This window comes from Neopelma chrysocephalum, unplaced genomic scaffold (genome assembly GCF_003984885.1).
Source record: "Neopelma chrysocephalum unplaced genomic scaffold, ASM398488v2 Primary Assembly neopelma1_72, whole genome shotgun sequence".
NCBI classification, from domain to species: Eukaryota; Metazoa; Chordata; class Aves; order Passeriformes; family Pipridae; genus Neopelma; species Neopelma chrysocephalum.
This window is the reverse complement of record NW_020897732.1, coordinates 11,307,990-11,327,222: the sequence shown is the minus strand read 5'-3', so window position 1 is coordinate 11,327,222 and position 19,233 is coordinate 11,307,990. Positions and strand designations below refer to the sequence as shown.

Below are 19,233 nucleotides of genomic sequence, written 5' to 3'. Positions count from 1 at the left end.
CAATTGAACTAAAACCCCTCTTTGCTTTTAATAAGTGTAACTGTAATTTCAGCAGAAAGAAAATCATGGATTAATACTTAGGTGATTATTCTTCAAAGGTATCACCCAAGCACTTTTCCCTTTTTTACTGTGTTGTCAGTGAGATCACAAAATTTCATTTACTGCTGTCAGAAATTTAGCCAAACTCCTCCCTCCATCCCTCCCCCAGGCATCACAGTACATAAGAAAACTTTCTGCGTGGGAGATGGCCGGGGAGCAAGGATGTTCTTGGGAACAGAATGGTGAAGGTGAGAAAACAAGGACTTTCTGTCTCTTTGGAGATAAAAGCCAGACAACATGAGCTTCAGAAAGCAGTGTGAAGGTTTTTTATTTTGAAGAGAATGTTGTAAGTATTTTGGTTTTGCTAAATATTTTTATACTCTGTGAAATCTCAATTGCCTATTTTCCTAATTTATATCTATGTGAATTTGATCAATATATTCAGGGATGTGTGTGTACAAGTGTATGTCTATATATATAAAAATATGTACACATAGGTTTTTAAGTCTTAGATGTGGTTTTATTTGAGGTACAGGGAGCATTTGCATAAGCAAATGTGCCTTCAATGTAGAATCACTATATTGCTGTAAATATATAGCTCTTCCTATAATATCCATGTGTCAGAAAAACATTTTACTAAATATTGATATATTTTTCATTTTAATTTTTGTCTTGTTTTGTTGTATCAGCTTATGCATGGCATTCCTCAAATCAGCTGTAGTACTGTTTAATCTCAATTATACTCATCTTGACACAGTGAATTTTCTTTACCTACACAAGTCTGGAATGTTTTTCTTACAAAAATGCTGGTGGGTGATTTTTTCCAAGATGTTTAAGAAGTGCACAGTCCAGCCTATTGCATACATTTCTGATTTTGGAAGTAATGAGTGATTATATTACAGCATATTTTATTATATTGCATATTATTATTTTGATATTTTTGAATAACTTTGTATATTACATTTGTTAAAAAGACAAACCAAACCAAACAACACCCCCAAAGAAACCCCCCCAGGCAACCAGGCAGTAGATATTTATCCAAACAATCCAAACACAAAGTTTTTCTTGGTTTGAGGGAGCAAGTGGGAAATAGAGAATGACGGACAAAGTGCTAGTTGTAAGAAATGGCCATGAATATTTGAAACAGTAGTAGTCCTCTAGAACGTCCAAGTTTGATTTTATAAAGGACTAAAATCTCTTAGATCTGCTGATAACTATTGAGATTTAAATAAAGAAAATTGTGATCAGAGAGTAGAAGTATTTACCTTTTATGAAAACTGAGTAGGTGATAGCTGTAGCTTTTGGCAGGGTATTGTACAGCATAGAAAAGAGAGTTTTGTCTGTCCTGTTTCCTAAGGTGTTGCTCTGAGCTGTTTTCTCATTTTTTCTTCTTCCAGATGAAGAGACGAACACATCTTTGTTCCCACGTGGAAGAATCTACTAAATGCATCCTAAAACCAAAATAAGCTGTTAGTTTACTCTTTGTTTTTTTTCAGATCCAGGTGCTCACAGGAAATATTTGGTGAGTGGCTCTTGAAAAGGGAATGGATAGAAATAGTTTGGGACTCAGAAGTGGTTATAATACATGCTAAAACTAGATTGAAACATATATAAGGACATTTTTATGTTTATGTTCCTTCTAGTTTTCCTATCTCAAGAAACTCCTCAAAATGCCCCTTACTGACTTTGCTTGTGTTTTACTGTGCAGTTCTATGAGTTTAAATTCCACTTTTTTGGACTGTTGGAGATCTAATGGTCAATAGTTTGATTGCTGTTACCTTGCCACACTTAAAAGGAACTCCTTCTGCTTTTAGGGAACTGAAAGGAGTTTTGAAATTTGCATAAATGGGACCAAATCAAGGAGTTGTGTATAAGGCTTGAATTTGTATTTTGTTTTTCAATCCAAAAGTCTAAATCTGTTAGTTATCATCTCTAGTGATAAGTCATTACCCCAGGAAGCATCTTGAAATTGTGTCTCTAACACTCTGTATTAATAGATTCATTTTTTGGCATTACTTTGCTATTCTAGAAAATTGTCCCAAAGCCCAGCTTTTATCTTAAGAAAGTTTAATAGCAAATTGTACTTTAGTAGTGCCCAGTGTCTGCTTCTGTTAATGACTTGATGTTCACCCCTTTCTATTGCTTTCCACGTCATTTGCTCAGTAAATTTGATCAGTCTCTGTGGAATTCCTCGGGTAACACTTCACCTCAGTGTCTTAACTTAAAAATTCAGCTGGTTCAGCAGCCTGTGACGAGGTGGCTGAGTTCAGCTGAGCTTCAGGAATTCTGAGTAGTCACTCTGTCTTTTTAAAACGATTTAGCCATCTGTATCACAAGGATTTTTTTCAGTCCCATATTCTTAGCTTCCTCTTTCCTAACCCAAGTCACAATCTGTAAATACTTGGCAGTTTTTGAAAGGCCAAAAAGTCTGTTGTTCTCTATGAGCACTAGTATGTGGCTGGTACAGGTCTGTTGAAGAAATCCTCTCACGTTGTCCATGAATGCTTGTCCAACTATGACTTCTGGTCACTGTTGCTGAAGGGAATGTGTAAGGTTTTCTTGCTCTTGATCACTGCTTTTGTCAGATTCAGTCTTCACTTTTTTTTCAAAAATTTATCTCCCACATCCAGAATACTAAAACAATGTTTGTATTTGCTAAAACAGTTTTCTTTGCTTCATTTATTACAGTCAGTGTAGTTCCCTAAAAGCTCAGTCTCTCTGTTGTCTTTAAAATTGTTTTGAAGATCAAATAAATCTTCTTAGAATTATAAAAAGTGGAAAAAAAAAAAAAGAAAGAGTATCTTGATTTTCACTTTATCTTTTGGGCTTTCTACTGCAAATGGGTCTGTGTGGTTTGGCAACGTACCAGTTCTTTGGTTCCATTTTGTTACCATGGCAAATTCTAATCTCTGAGCTGTGGTTTCTGATCAGATTTGAACTTGCTTGTAAAGTCCCAGAGGAGGAAAAGAAAAACCACCCAAGTCCCATAAACCCAAATAAAATCATTGCACAATCATTCTTGCTTGTATATTCTTTTTAAAGGAATATATCAGCATCTGAAGAAGAGTCCTGTAATTACAAGAGGGTATTGATTCTCTTACATGGTCCAATATGAGCTGGCAAAACAGAAGTAACACAGCTGGACCTCAGCAATCAAAAATGCAATATTTTAAAGACTCGGTGGTGACCAAAATGTTTATTAATTTGGAGTAATCAGTCACAAAGGACAAGTCATCCTGTCCTGTAGTGAGTCAATTTTTTTTCCATCTTTCACGTAAATTGCTGTCATCTACAATAGTGTGACAAATTCAGACATTAGTAACTGAACAGTTACAGTGATTTGCCTCTGTAAAGTTCCCCTTGAATGTTCTCAAAATGCAACTGCAGAAAGCCTTCAGCCAAACTCAGTGTTGGCCTTGCTTTGTGGAGGGGAAGGGTCTGATGAGCCTTGGGGACCTTTCCAATTACACCATTCTGTGATCACATATAAGCAACAGGGGTGGGAGATGCGGAACTAAAATCTGTTTCCAGGAAGTACAGAGAGACAGTAACTGAGGTGCAAGGCTGCTGATACTTTAAGCATCTACGGAGAGAAACAACTTGATGGCTGTCAGAGTTCTGATAGAGATGTGATTTTGTCACTTCCTAGCTGGAAAGGAAAAAAATATCACTTCTGTAACCTGAATTACACAGGGTAGATCCAGAATCAGGTGTTGATCTTTGTTGGGTTTGTTTTACATTGCTCCTTCTTTTAAATGAATGAGCTTCTAGTGGTTTTTGCCTTATATCCTGGGTGCATCAAACAGAGCAAACACAGGGGTGGCCTCACATGGGGCACTGCGTGTGGTTCTGGGCCCCACAATTCAGGAAGGATGTGAAGGTCCTTGAATGCACCCAGAGGAGGGCAAAAAAGCTTGGGGGAGGGCTAGAAGGAATGTCCTGTGAGGAGGGGCTGAGGACTTTGGACTTGTCTAGTTTGGAGAAGAGGAGGCCAAGGGGTGACCTCGACACTCTCTACAGCTTCCTGAGGAGGGGAAGTGGAGAGGGAGGTGCTGAGCTTCTCTCCCTGGTATCCAGTGACAGCATGTGTGGGAATGGTTCAAAGCTGCACTGGGGGTGGGTTTGGGTGAGACATTAGGAAGCATTTCTTTACCAAGAGATTGGTTGAACCCTTGAACAGGCTTCCTAGAGGGGTGATCAATGCCCAAAGCCTGTCAGTCCTCAAGAGGCACCTGGATGTAGCATTTGGGTTCACAGACCCCGTCACTCTGGGTGTGGGCAACGGAATTAATTTTATTAAGAACAAGAAAAGCTGATATAGACAGTTCAAATCATGATACATCATAACATGTGACCACCTCCCATCACATTCGAGCACTCCATTGAGCATGTGCAACAGAGTACCGAAGGACTACAAGTCCCATAATGCCTTTCGTCACTCTTCCTGTAATATAAAACGCTACACTTGGACAGTGAGTGCCCTCACTAACAGGCTTTAACGTGGTCAGCCCTTGTCACATGAAAGGGGGGAGGAATTCACCCAACCATTAGAGAAGGGAGATTTTCTCGACCCACAGGGATTTATTTGTCTGTCAATGACCCAGGGAAAATGAAACCGTGTATGTCTGATCAGTCTGTCAGGTATCCCGCAAGGGGACTCCACCAAGCAGATTCACAAGATCAGAGGGTGTTTCAATTGCCTTTATCGGGGAAGGCCCCTCAGCGGGCCTTCTGACGTGTTGTTCCACCTCTGGAAAAATGTCAGCACTTATAAAGGGCTCACCCTAGCAGTTTACAGAAGAACACTCTTTTCTAATACAAATCGTGGCAGGTTAATATAGTTCATAGGTCATCAGTGATAGTATCTACCTGCAAAAACATATTAAAAACAATCTAACGGTGCTGTAAAGCAAGCACAAACACAAAGCCTAATGTAAAACAATCTACCAACATAGTAGGAAGCATATTATCCAGAAGTATTGGTGGAAATCTTCCTCCAACCTTTCTCCATTTCCAACTTTGTTTTATACTATTTCCTTAAGTTTAGGTGGAGTTAGAGTGAATCTAGCCATAAATACTTAATTGGGTAGTCATCCTTGGGATCTGTCTTGCTCAGTGGGCAGATATAACATGGTCTTTGAACCATAAAGTGTCACCATGTTCCCCTTCCTGCAGGATCTTTATGAAGGGAGGCTGTAGTGCCTTCATGTTACTCCCTTCTCTGTTGCATCCCACATAACAGGTGCTTATCATTGTTTTGGAGGAACTATTGTGGGGCATTGTGACCATGCTTCATATGGGAAGCAGCAGCTGGGTCTCCTCTGTAGTTCTTATTTTCTTTTAATTTTTAATCCTATCCATTACCCCACAGCCCTGAATTGCTCAGACAGTTGCACTGGATGGTTGTTGTGAGTCCCTTCCAGCTGAAATAGTCTATTCCCGTTCTACTCTATTCTCTTATATTTTCATGCAGGGTTTCATAGAAGAAATAATTTATCTAATAGATAGTAGTTTAAAGCTGTGTATTGTTTATGTTATTTTCTAATTGTTCATAACTTTTTTTCTTAAATTGCCTCTAGCACTTGAAACAAACATTCAGAAGGAAAAATGGATCACTGGTGTTGGCCATCAGAAACCAACAGCTTTCGACGTTTCACCCCTGAGTCCTTGGCAGCAATTGAGCAAAGAATTGCTGAGAAAAAAAAGCAGCCAGACAAAGAAAAAGAGAAGAATAAGGACGAAGGAGTTGAAGAAGAACAACTTACTCCCCAGCTTGATTTGAAAATCTGCAAAAAGCTGCCATCTCTGTATGGGGACATTCCAGCAGAGCTCATTGGGGAACCCCTGGAGGATTTTGATCCGTACTACAGTGATCACAAGGTTAAAACTTCCAAAAGCATTTCTTTGATTTCACTTTGTCTGCTGAATTCTTAAGAGATAGTAAAAGCTCTAGTTGGGAGACGCTGGGTTTTGATTGTTCTGCAGACAGGTCTTTTGACATTCCTGACATCTTTTGGGGCAGGAGTGCTAAGGTGTGCTCTGCTTTATGCCATGAAGAGGTATCTTCAGTTCCAGTCAGCAGTCAGATTTAATGATGAGGACATAATACACATGATTGATATACTTCTACAGGAAATATATTCTGGGTTATCCCAGATGGGATGCTTTGTTTTGCAGAGCAATTCCTATGATGCCTGTGAGGCTGAACTCCCTGTGGTATAAAGAGTGCCTGTCCAACAGTAGATCATGCTGGAATTGCAGAAACTTTCACTGAATTACAAAGACTATACCAATGAGGGGAGGCATATTTGAGATATTTCCAGCATTCTGTGTAGCAAACCCATGTATTTGCATTGTTGTAAATTAATGTTCTCTTATTTTATGTCTCGTTGGCTTTGTTTATTGTGCCATATTGATATTGCAAATCCTCCATGCGATTGCAAAGGAGTTGGTGTTGTTGCCTGTGGGAGTGTCTTAAGTAGATGCTGTAGGAATCCCTCCTCAATTAAATGGCAAAAAAAATTAGTTCATTTAAATATTCTATATCCTATAAATCTTTTCTTTTTAGACTTTTATGGTGATAAATAAAAGGAGGACCATTTTCCGGTTTACTGCAACACCTGCCTTGTGTATATTTGGTCCTTTTAATCCAGTTAGAAAAGCAGCAATTAAAATTCTGACCAATTCATATCCTTTAATTGGTTTCCCTTATTTGAATTTTAAAATATTCTGTATCATTTTCTGTCATTCTGTTCCTCTCTTTATATTAATGTGAATGTAAGCTTATACGGCTGTGATAGAGATTTTTTAGAAGTTATATTGAATCTTATGTTACAACAGCTGAGATATTTGCATAATGTTGGTGAAAATGTGAAAAAGCTGATATTTAAAATCAATTTTGCAGATAGTGGTATGAAACAACCTTTAGAGGCTATTGTATGATATTGTAGCCCTTTACCAGAACTTGTTCGAAATCTCTGCTGTGGTCACAAGGTTAAATTAAAAACATACAAACAAACAAACAAAGCAAACCAGGGACTCCCTAGTTTTTAAGATATGAAAGATGGGATTTCTGGTGAAGCTTTGCTGGAGGAGTCTCATGTTCTTCTGAGAAATATGTTCCACACTCAAGTTTAGAATGTTCTGAAGAGTGCCCATTTTTCATATTTTTGAAACAATAGAACTGTAGTTTGGAGAATGTCAGAATGTGGAGGATTTGCAGGTGCAAAACCATCAAGTGAGTAGTTTCTGCTTTTTCTGCTGAACATCTGTTTTCATTTGGAATTATTAGTTTGTAGAAATACATCCTTTTAGTGGAACTTATGTCTGACTTTGAATGTGTATTTCTGCTATTAGAAATTACTAAATTTACTATTAACTTTCAAATTAACCCTAAATTTAAGAACCATATTTGTTTAAACAAAAAAAAAGCCAAACAGTTTTATTAGATGACAGGTGAACTTTTATGAAAGAACACTAGTAATTGGTTATTCAGTGTTTTCAAATGGTTTTCCCAGGCTTAAAACCCCTATTTACTACAGAATTTTGGCCCATTTCTCTTTATTCCATCCTCCTGCTGCAAAAAAAAAATTGAGGTTTTTCAAGTTTCACATAACAGTAGACCATTTTTTTTGTTTATTTACCTTTCTCATCTCTTGTGTCAAACATGTTATGTCCCACTGAAGTCCTAACTTCTGAAACTGTCTGCATATTTTTATATGTAAATCATAAAGTTTACCCAGATGAGCAGGTTTGATCTGTTATTAGTCTCTTTGGAAAACACATGAAAAGTCCTGACCATACCCAAAACCAAAGCCATTATTTGCATGTCTGTATGCTTTTTGTGTGGCAATCAGGACCTTCTATAAACTTCATTGTTTTATAATGTAGCACTTTTTCCTTAACTTACTATGCACATGTTTTGTTGGCGTTATCATATGTACCGTGCTACTCAATTGTGTGGTTATGACTGTACGTCAGCTCCCACCAGCACTCAACTGGACTGAGTAAGTATCTCAGTGGTTGTGATCCCTCTTTTTCCATGGATATTTACACATAGGACTGAAAAATTTAAATAATGTGGTGATCTAATTCAGGGCCTTGAAAAATCTCACTCAGACCTCTGAGGAAGATTGAGGATTGTTATTATATCTCCCAGTCTTTGGTGGAGCTTCAGTGCCTTTTCTCAGAGGCTCACACCATATGCCCTTTCCTCTGTGTTGGCTAATTTTGCCATCTGCTGTGACACAGAAGGTTGGCCCATTTTTTCTTTTAAGGATTGAGCCTTTTAGAGAGACTGTGGGGCAGGATTCTAACTTAAAATCTCTCATTCTACAGAAGTAACCTGAATGTCTGTTATGGTTGGCTCAAGCAAAAACTAGAAAGGGATAAGTGTCCATTCTATTCTTTCTCCCTGTTTCCTGGTAACCCTCCTGGTTCAGTTGTTCCCATTAGAAAGGCATCTCTTTGCAATGTCTTGCTACCTTTTATGCTTGTGCACTGTATCCAGTGCAACTTGACTTAATGTTCTAGAATTAAATCTTGAAAATATGCCTGGAACCTCGGAAGTTCTATAATTTCAATTCCTTTTATCTTGGGGTAAGCATGGTGATAACAATAGCTTAATTTTCTGTAGGATTTCTTTCAGTAATAGAATATATGCTCTATTGTTCTGCCAGAATGTTGAGGCTTTGAGATTTTCCAGCCTGCTTTAGAATATAAACACAGTGTTAAAAATGTTTGCTAAGGAAGTGTGAGCTCTCCTTCACCTAGAAATAGTATTGTATGCTTATGTGAACTTTTCTAGTTACAGATTTACTACCTGAAATCTTACTAGAATTCAGGAACACATCTTCTTATAGCCATGATGCTTCTGAAAGTAATGTAACCAGTCCTATTTTACTTCACATTTTCTACCTTTTTTCCATGCAGGGACTAAATCTTAGGAAATGCCTGAATGTGCCGAATGTGACTCAATCTCATTAATATTTTTATTTCTATAACTTACATACATTTTTTCCTCCTCAGAATTGCTTTTACTACCATATATACTACTGAAATACTGATAAAAATAGTAGCAACAGGATTTGTTTGGAATGAATTTACCTTCCTTCGAGATCCGTGGAACTGCTTGGATCTGTCTGTTATCATTGTAATGTAAGTACAACTCAGTTGTTCCTTTACATCAAAGGGAAAAAGCCACAGATAAAATACTATCTGATGTTTCTGAAATTCCTTAGAGTGTTTGCCATCCTACCTGCTAAAGAGTTACTGTGCTTGAACCACCATTTGCATATCTGCAAAGAGAAAAATAGTCATAGGCTGGCTCAGCATGCTTATGCTTTGAAAAGTTACATCCTTGCCATTCAGTTATATGTGCTTTCATTTTATAGGTATGTTACTATGTTTCAAAAAATAGGCAATGTTTCAGCTCTTCGAACTTTCAGAGTACTGAGGACTTTGAAAGCCATTTCAGTAATACCAGGTAAGGAACAATCTTACTAATATCTTCTCCATTTCACCAGTGTGCTAATTCTGATTCCTCTCCTGTTCTTGTCATCAGTTTTGTGGTCATTTTTTGTGACTGCTAATGGGATCCCAAGGTGTGACTGTTTTACAGTCTGTAGTAACTCTCAGCAGCACCCTAACAGAATTGTTTTAATCATCTTTCCTCCAAATGGTTTTGACAAAGGCAAATTTAATTTCTGCATTTTTTATCCCAACGCTAATGTTCAGTTTTACTTAGTCCGATGCCTTTGTCATTTTACTTTTGTGTTCCTGGAGCAACCTCCTCTATTTATGTGTTCTCTTAACACAACATGGTTATACCCCCATATTTTTGTTTCCTTAGCTTAATTAGCTTGCTAAGATTCATTGGCTTAATCTTCCCAAGAATGATGACTTCAAAATATTTGAGACTTTCATTTGTTTCCTTGCTGACCACAGCCACTATCTGGATTCAGTGCAACACTTTCAGCAATATGTTGCATATACCATCCAGGTACTCGATATGTTTCCAAGTCATACCCTTAACTAGGATACCAAAGGATGATTTCAGGGTCTTCCTGCAAAAATTCATTTGAAAATCTTTCTATGGAATTGTAGAAGGAATGAAACCTAGAAAGTGTTTAATTTCAGTGTCAAAATCACACATAAATACTTTTTCTTTCATATTCAGCATGGAGAACAGAGATCAAATATAATTTGACTTTCTTTCTTATGAAAAATGCTGGATATCACTGTCTGTTTATATCATATCTCAAATTCAATTTTTCTCCCTCAATATTGGTCTTTAGTTTATATATAAGGCATTTTCTCTGAATCCCAGAATGGTTGAGTTTGAAAGAGACATCTGGACGTCCTCTGGTCCAGCCCCACTGCCCAAGCAGGGCCACTGAGACCTGGTTACCCAGGACCAAGTCCAGACAGCTTTTGTGAATCTCCAAGGATTGAGACTCCACATCCTCCCTGGGTAACCCGTGCCAGTGCTCAGTCACTCTCCCAGTAGAAAAGTGTTTCCTGATATTCAGATGGAACATTCCATGTCTTGGTTTGTGCCCATGGCCTCTGGCCCTGGCCCTGGGCACCACTGAAAAGCACCTGGATCCATCCTCTTTGCACTCTCCCTTCAGATTTGTGCAGACATGGAGGAGATCCCCCCTGAGCCCTCTCTTCTCCAGGCTGACCAGGACCAGCTCAGCCTTTCCTCATGGCAGAGTTGCTCCAGTCCCTTCACCATGTTTGTGGCCATTTGCTGGACTCTGCAGTGTGTCCATGGGCCAGAACTGGAGCCAGTACTCCAGCTGTGGCCCCACCAGGGCTGGGTAGGGAGAAACAATCATCTCCCTTGACCTGCTGGCCATACTTTGCCTAATGCAGCCCAGGAAACAGTCACCCTCTTTGTCATTTTAATGTGTATTTGGCATAGGGTGAAGTACTTGTTTAGTGATAATCAAGCACAGAAATCTGTCTATGTTCATTAAAGTTTGTATGACTTTTCTAGGATACCATCTTAATTTAGAATCTGCAAGATAGCAAAATTAGCGTTAGTACTAACCAGAAGCCAAAGAAGTTATGATTTGGATCATCATCATGGCTAGGCTTCGCGAATGAAGATTTGGGGAGGGCTCTATCCACATTTGTTACAAGCACGCTGGTGGCTAATAAGGCCAATACGAGATAGACACGTCGATTGCAAAAGGCACAGCAGAAAGACTCCTTAGGTGGTATATTCTGCAAAACACGGTTCTTTCTGCGTTGTCTTTTCTCCTCAAGGGTGATCCTGCGTGCTTTCTCAAGGGCATCAGCAACGTTATAAATGGTGTGTCTCCAGACCTCCCAGTTGGAGGCCAGAGTAGACCAGTTACGCTGATCAGTATGGCCAAGGCTGAGATGTTGTTTCAGGGAGTCCTTGTATCTTTTCTTTGGGGCTCCTCTCGTGCGGCAGCCAGTGGCAAGTTCACCATAAAGCAGGATCTTAGGGAGGCGGTGATCTTTCATCCTGGAGACGTGCCCTGCCCAGCGCAGCTGCGTTCTCAGCAACATGGCCTCAATACTTGTGACTGCTGCTTGTTCTAGAACAGATGTATTGGTCACATAATCTGACCAGTGAATGTTTAGGATTGTACGGAGGCAGCGTTGATGGAAGCGTTCTAGGAGACGCAGGTGGTGGCGGTAGATGACCCATGATTCGGAGCCATATAAAAGAGTAGACAGCACTATGGCTCTGTAGACACTGATCTTGGTACTTTTCTTCAAGTGTTTATTATGACAAACTCTTTTATGGAGTTTTCCGAAAGCACTATATGCCTTTGCTTACTTGTTGTCTATCTCTCCGTCAATCTTACCATCTGAGGAGATGAGGCTGCCTAGGTAATTAAACTGCTGGACTGATTTGAGCTCTGATTTGCCAATGGTGATATGGGGATGATGGAAGACTTCCTGAAGTGCATACTCTTGAACAGACCAATACCCTCTATAGCAGAAGTTCTCTATGATTAGGAAATTTAGGGAAAAATGGTTTACTCTCTGCTATGCTTTGTTTTACCTCATTTAATATTCAGAAGTTACAAACCCATTTACTCTGACTGTTTTTAACATACTTGCAGCTGTTGTGTCTTGTCATATGAGAATGTCACTGCATTCTTCTTCTCATTTTGCATATTATTGGACTTTTTTTTCCTAGGTCTGAAAATCATTGTAAATTCACTTGTTGAATCTGTTAAGAAACTTGCTGATGTCTTCATCTTGACTGTGTTTTGCTTGAGTATATTTGCCCTAATAGGCCTCCAGCTTTTTATGGGCAATTTAAGATTCAAATGTGTCCTCAATAATACTGTGTACAATGACTCATTCTGTAAGGATCCCAAGATCTATGTACCAAGTGATGAAGGTAAATGTTGTTCTTTTCTCTCTTTACATAATCTGTGTATCTTCCTATGAATGTCTTGAATTTCAGAGGTATGTTAAACTATAGTTGCATGTATTTCTCCCAAGAAGGAAAACCCGTCTTAATAGGAAGTCTCTGGGACAAGTGAATGTGAAATTAGTGAATCTTGGATTTGGAGAAAGATTAGCAGTCTGTGGGATAGAGGGGTCTGAGTTTTCTATAAGCATTTGCCTTTTTACCTGTGCATTGCACAGGGATCCTAATTTTAGGGGTACTGCACAGGGTATGGTTATTTTCCCATCAGTTTTTCTGTATTTCAGGGATTTTGCCTACTTCTCACAGAGATTCTTATTTTTACCAGAGACCAAATGAAATCTTACATTGTGAGTTGTGCACTAAATAGTTGATATTTTTTTTAATCTGTCATAGAGACAGATCCGCCGAGATACAGATCCGCCCTATACGTCCTTTGTTGTGAAAGGATCCTTCCCAGAGCTTTGATCCATCAGGGTGTTTATCAAGTGCAGTAAATGTATGGTTTCCTGTCAGAAGGCTGTGCAAACTGACAACTTCTGATTTTATGATTCCTTGATTTATTTTTTTATTAGATATATGCCACAGAATGAATGGCTCTTCTGACATATTGCTCTGTGAGATCAGTTCAGATCCTGGGTAAGTGAACAAGACATTTTTAATATTTTCTTAATTTGTTCCTCCAGATGTACTGTGGTTTTATTTCTGGTCTAAAGGAATGGTGATGATTTTTCAGGAGGATAGGTTGCTTGTGTGTCATTAAAGGCAGACATTTCACCTCAGAAAAAGAATGATGCAACCAGTATGTATGTAATTTGTTGCTAATCACTGGGAATGTAATGGTAAGGTAGAATGATATAAATGAGGAGAGGAAGAGATCAGGAACGCCCTGTTAGATATTAATAAACTCTCCTCTCTTCATCTTGGTGAATTATTTAAAAGTAAAAATAATTCCATTTTTCCCCTTTCTGTGGATTTGTTTGCACATATCCAACATCAGGGGAGACTTTTTGTCTAGTCCTAAACTAAGGTTTCTGTCTAGTTTTCTCTGATTAGACAAACGGCTTTCTAGGATGCTTTGATATAAATCAGCCCTTCTGGTAGAATTAAATTGGGGAATAATGAAATGGACTTTCAGAGAAACTGAACAAATTTGGTGTTGTCTACTGGGTGCTTTCAGGTATCGTTCAATCTCCAAGTAATTATTGTTTAATCTTTATTTTGTGGTTAGGAAAGAGTGCCCAGAAAACTATACCTGCCAGAAGATTGGGCAGAATCCTGACTTTGGTTATACAAGTTTTGATCATTTTGGCTGGGCCTTCCTCTCTGTATTCCGTCTGATGACACAGGATTCCTGGGAGCGTCTCTACAGACAAGTGGGTACTTTTATTACCTGATAGAATGACTTGACATGTGCAATTCAGAGCTTTATGTCCACTAGAAAAATCTGTACTGGTTTTAACCTTACTGACACCACATTTCCTTCAAAATCCATGTAAATATTAAGGAATTAGGTTCAAGTGACTCAGTTGTGACACCTTCTGCAAGGGACATGGAACGGGAGCAATCCTGCTGGGAATGCCCATAGTTCTGTAGCAGAACACACTGGGGTCAGTGGTTAAGAATGAAATATGAGTATGGAACCACCCAAGGATTGGGATATACAGCAGATCCAGCCAGTGAGCTCAGTGCTGCTGCAGGGAGCGTGAGGACTTGTTGCCTTCTCTGTTCCTCTTCCTTTTAAGTGCTGACACCTCACCAAACCTTTTGGCTTACCGCTTTAGTTTCAGATCATTTTTGACAACTGATACTAAAAATTTGGAGGCTTGATGTTTTGATTCAGAGAGCTGAATGTAACCTCTGAATTCTGGTGGGTTTTTTTTTTTCAGAAATGATATAAAAATGCATGTAGACAACACCCTGGATCCCTTATGTCTATGCAGTGCCTTTGCTAGACAAGAATTATACTCTGCCTTGTTCTGTAACTTTTTGTCCATTTTAACTTTTTTTTTCCATCAACTTTTATTAATTAGGACTTTTTTGAAATGGATATATCTTCTTCTTGCCATTTGAAGCTTACATGGTTTTTGGGGTTTAATGTATCAGAGCTTAATTTTGAGCCATCTCCTCTTCTGCCATTTTAAAAAAGTGTAAAGTTAGTTTGAAATTGTATTGTAAACGTTAGTTTGTTAAGAATATATCACAACTTTTACCTTTTCCTCACAGACTATCCGTACATCTGGAGTGACCTGCATTTTTTTTTTTATGGGAGTCATCTTTTTCTGCTCATTTTATCTCTTCAATCTGATCTTGGCTGTAGTAACTATGGCATATGAAGAACAAAACAGATCTAGTCTTGCTGAAACAGAGGCCAGGAAAAAACTACTTCAGGATGCCCATGAAATTATAGAGAAAGAACAGGTTTGTAAATTATTACATATAATAAGTGGTTCCTTTTGTTTTCTTCTGTATGTGAATTAGGAAAATGATGTTTTGAATTAAACATGTGCTTCTTGCAATGCTTTCTCACACTTCATTTCTCTTTTTGTCTGTATAAACGCATGTGTGTATGTATATATGTATATATGAATATGAATATATAAATATTTCTGTGATACAAAAAACCATCATTGAATTTTAGGATTTGCAGACCTGACATTGTATAGGAATGGCTTGCTGGCAAGTTTGTAGCTTTTATGGTATTGCATAGGTGCTGCACTCCATGGTTTTCCCCGTTCTTGTACACTACCATTATTGCTGTGGACAGAAATTCCTTTCTCTGGGTATTCCTTCTTGCTATTACTGTGTCGTCTCAGGAAGGAAATATGAGTGGATACACTTACCTCCATGAGAAAACTTGTCATTTCTGCAGTTCCCAGAAGCTGGAAGTTCCAGTGCTGATAGATTTCAGGCCTGATTAGAAAGCCTTCCAAGAGCCACCATGCTCAGCATTTTAAAGGTTGTCAGGCATCTTTCTCAGTGACAGCATGCAGGAGGTCTATCAGTTGATGAGAGCAGAAATAGTCTTTAGCCAGGATAATGCTGTTTGTTCCATATTAAGTTTCTTATTGACATCCAGAGACTGCATTAGTTTCTTTGCTGTTGTTTTGGAGAGTTAATAAATACATCAGATTTCCACAGTGTTTCCTCTTGGCATAGTATTGTTCCAGTCATTCATGCCTTGGTCTGTAAGGGACCAGGGATCACCTGCTTTTATTTCTGATGCTCATTGAGTCATGGAATCATGGAATGGTTTGGATTGCAAGGGACCTTCAAGATCCTCCAGTCCAGGATGGACTTGGCCTTGAACACTTCCAGGAATGGGGCATCCAGAGCTTTTCAGGGCAACCTATGCCAGTGCCTCACCACCCTGCCAGGAAAGAATTTATTCATAACATCTAATTGAAATTTCTCTTCTTTCCCTTTAAAACCATTAGCCCTTGTCATGTCACTACTTGCCCTTGTAAAAAGTCCCTCTCCAGCTCTCTTGGAACCCCTTGAGGCACTGGAAGGAGCTCTAAGGTCTCCCTGGAGCCTTCTCTTCTGCAGGCTGAATGACCCCAACTCTCTCAGCCTGTCACCAGAGCAGAGGTGCTTCAGCCCTCGGAGCATCTCCGTGGTCTTGGGCAGGTCCATATCCTGCTGATGTTGGGGGGGCCTGGAGCTGGACACAGCACTGCAGGTGGGGTCTCATGAGAGGAGAGCAGAGAGGGAGAATCAGCTGCCTTGACCTGCTGCCCCTGCTTCTCGTGATGCAGCCCAGGACACAGTTATTTCTGGGCTGCAGGCCCACGCTGCTGGGTCATCTCAAGCTTCTCATCCACCAGAAGGGAAGCTCTAAGCCAAGGCAGCAGGATGGGTTGAAAATTATTGGTAAGACCTATTGTATCTTGTAACTTTTTATAAAAGATACCTCTGATTTACTGCTTAGGGTCAAAAATGTCAGATTTGTAAGAGGTCATGCAAATATCCTGTAGCAACTATCCAATGTCATCATTAAGGTGTCATCATCATGGCTGGGCTTCGCGAACGGAGATTTGGGACCACCTGGCAGCGCATTAAGGTGTAAGACATCACCATTTTAACAAGTCCCTCAGCATTCAGCCAGCGTAATAATTTAATGAGTAAAAATTAAATTGAATATTATCCTAGTCCATGTATTGGCATTTACCTTGTGTTAATAGACAGACCTTTGGACTTTTCTTTTACAGGAGTTGGCTGCAGCAGAAAGCAGTAAGACCTTGCAGGTTGAGTCTGAAGTGCCAGTTGCTGACTTGAAAAATTCGAAAGGAAAAGAGATTAATAAAGAAACACCTATTTTAAGACAAAATGTATCTTTAGGTGATCAGGAGAAAGAGGAGCAAATATTTCATTCACAGCCTGGTCACTGCCACAGGAAGCTTGTAAGTATTCAAAATAGAAAATATATTCATTAAACTTAGGTGTGATATGACAATTCTATGAGCAGGAAAACTTTCTTTATTTCCATTTTTTTCCTCTCTGTTTTTTTTTCTCCTTCTTGCATTCATTGGAATAACTTGTTTTTTAAAGCAATCTGAAAATTATATTTTGGGACGTGAGGGAGACAGCACTGTTTGGACTTGAAAGGGAAGCTAGAAGTGGCTGTCAGTAGTTCATGTTATTATTTCATATTTAAATAATTTCACATTATAAAAGGAAAAAAAACCAAAAGGAAAACCTAGAGCATGATCCAAACAGGGTGAGATGCTCTGACGTAGAGTTCTTTTATTAGTCAAACAAATACAATCTACAACAAATGTGGCAATTACTGGTGTCTCTCCTGCAGCTGAGGACTCTTCAAACAATGTACTCTCTACTTTCAGCACAAAAGAGGCTAAAGATGCTAAGTCAAAGAGAAAAAAGCATATCAGGTAGAAACATCTTGGTAGGACTTAATCAGTTTATAAAAACTTGAATGGACCATTCCTCTAGTGCATATCCCTATTTTAAATCCCAGTTTCTCATCCCCAGTTATTTCCCTCAGCTAAAGACAGATAGCAGCAATAACCAGGCCAGTGCTGATGAACATCCTTGTCCTTTCTAAAAACACTAAGTCTGAATGCTTCTGAACAGCTGTGAACTTCAACAAGAAGACTGAGGACTTTAGTCAGGCTGGCACACACATTTTTATTTGTTTCTGTCCTACAAGACACCAAACATTAGAGAAAGGAATGAAAGGACAAGTTGCACTGGTAACTGGGACATAATTAAAATAGTCTAAATGAGCCTTTTAGACTCAGAAAAAATACAGAGAGAAAAATGAGCATTTTAGCACTATATTACAAATTCATTTGATATGTCCCTTCTATGACAGTTCTATCAGCTTTGATTATATTTTCATTAAAATATCAGAATGACAAAGAGAAATAATTATTATTAAACCTCTGAGGCCAAGAATATCAGTTTCATTCCCTGAATAACAGCTTTCTAGAATATGTTAATAAAATTCATAGTATCAAAAAAGTTTGAAATAATGGTATGATATATCCTTACTTATATACCCTTCCAACTTTCTCTGGAATTCTTTCTGATTTTCTCTGCCTCAGAGTCTCACATATTCTTTGCAGTCCATGTTTTATGATTCTCTACTTAACCCTGAGAAAGTGTGTGGGTTTTAATGTGTCTGAATATTTGATAATAATTCAGTGTATCCCATAAGATACAAGTGTTGGCCTGTCTGTCCTTGAGCTCAAATCAGGAGCACTGAGCTGAGCATTCTGTGGCTTCTAATGAAAACAAAAGTAGTGCCATTCCTAGTTTTAAGCAGTTCAATATCAGAGGAGATCTTATTAGGCCTGGTAGTGCTGGAAAAATAATAATTTTTATTAACTACATGTCTATTTTTCATATTAATAAATGTTTATTTTTTATTATCAATAATTCTTTGTTAAATAGGCAATAGTTTATTCAACCTGATGGCCAGTGTTCTTTTTGTCTGTTCTTCTCATCAGTCACTGGAAAGACGGAAGGATTCTTTTCCCTTGCCCCATTAATGTTTCTATACTTCTTCTATAATGACATTATTATTGTTATTAAATATTTTCAGAAGGAAACAACTTCATGAAGAAGTTTACTGATTTTGATGAAACGCCCTTTGCCTTCAAAAGCAAAGACCTGATGGTGTTGTATTTTTTGTTTTGCGTTCTTTCACCAAAGTAAAGCTTCCCTTCAATGTGTATTTAAAAAGGCATATTTATCTCATGCTGGACATAATTTTTGTATTGCCAGTTTTTCATATTCCCTTGGTATGTTATCTTCTGTTGTCTTTCTAACCAAAGAGGAAGGTCCTGCTGTCCTATGATGTGTCAGTGGAGTCTATTAATGATCCTTTCCGAAGACAGAGGTTAATGAGTGCAGCCACTATTCTTACAGATAATTCGAGTAAGTCATTCTTTCTTGCTATGGGATTGTGTAACGTGACCTGAGAGATCAAACTGTCTCAAACACTCAGTATTATTTTAAAAGCCATTAGGGGAAATTATGCGGCAAATGTAAATTTCAGGAAAATAAATATTCTCATCTCTCATATAATTGTGACTGTAACTCACAATTCCATCTAGAACGCTTCCATCAACGCTGTCTCCGTACAATCCTAAACATACACTGGTCAGATTATGTGACCAATACATCAGTTCTAGAACAAGCAGCAGTCACAAGTATTGAGGCCATGTTGCTGAGAACACAGCTGCGCTGGGCAGGGCACGTCTCCAGGATGAAAGATCACCGCCTCCCCAAGATCCTGCTTTATGGTG

The 19,233-nt window shown here is 38.7% G+C and overlaps 1 protein-coding gene across 1 annotated transcript in view; it reads left to right on the top strand.

Moving 5' to 3' along the window:
- Positions 1–234: 234 nt before the first annotated feature.
- The window catches only part of LOC113969337 (sodium channel protein type 5 subunit alpha-like), a 40,160-nt gene continuing 21,161 nt past the window's right edge, over positions 235–19,233 (top strand). Inside the window, 12 exon segments of the mRNA XM_027686939.1 lie at positions 235–287; positions 5,619–5,919; positions 6,608–6,726; positions 7,956–8,045; positions 9,067–9,195; positions 9,432–9,523; positions 12,224–12,430; positions 13,036–13,099; positions 13,692–13,836; positions 14,687–14,881; positions 16,672–16,863; positions 18,760–18,862. Of these exon segments, the coding sequence (XP_027542740.1) occupies positions 5,647–5,919; positions 6,608–6,726; positions 7,956–8,045; positions 9,067–9,195; positions 9,432–9,523; positions 12,224–12,430; positions 13,036–13,099; positions 13,692–13,836; positions 14,687–14,881; positions 16,672–16,863; positions 18,760–18,862 (1,609 nt within the window). The 5' untranslated portion in view covers positions 235–287; positions 5,619–5,646.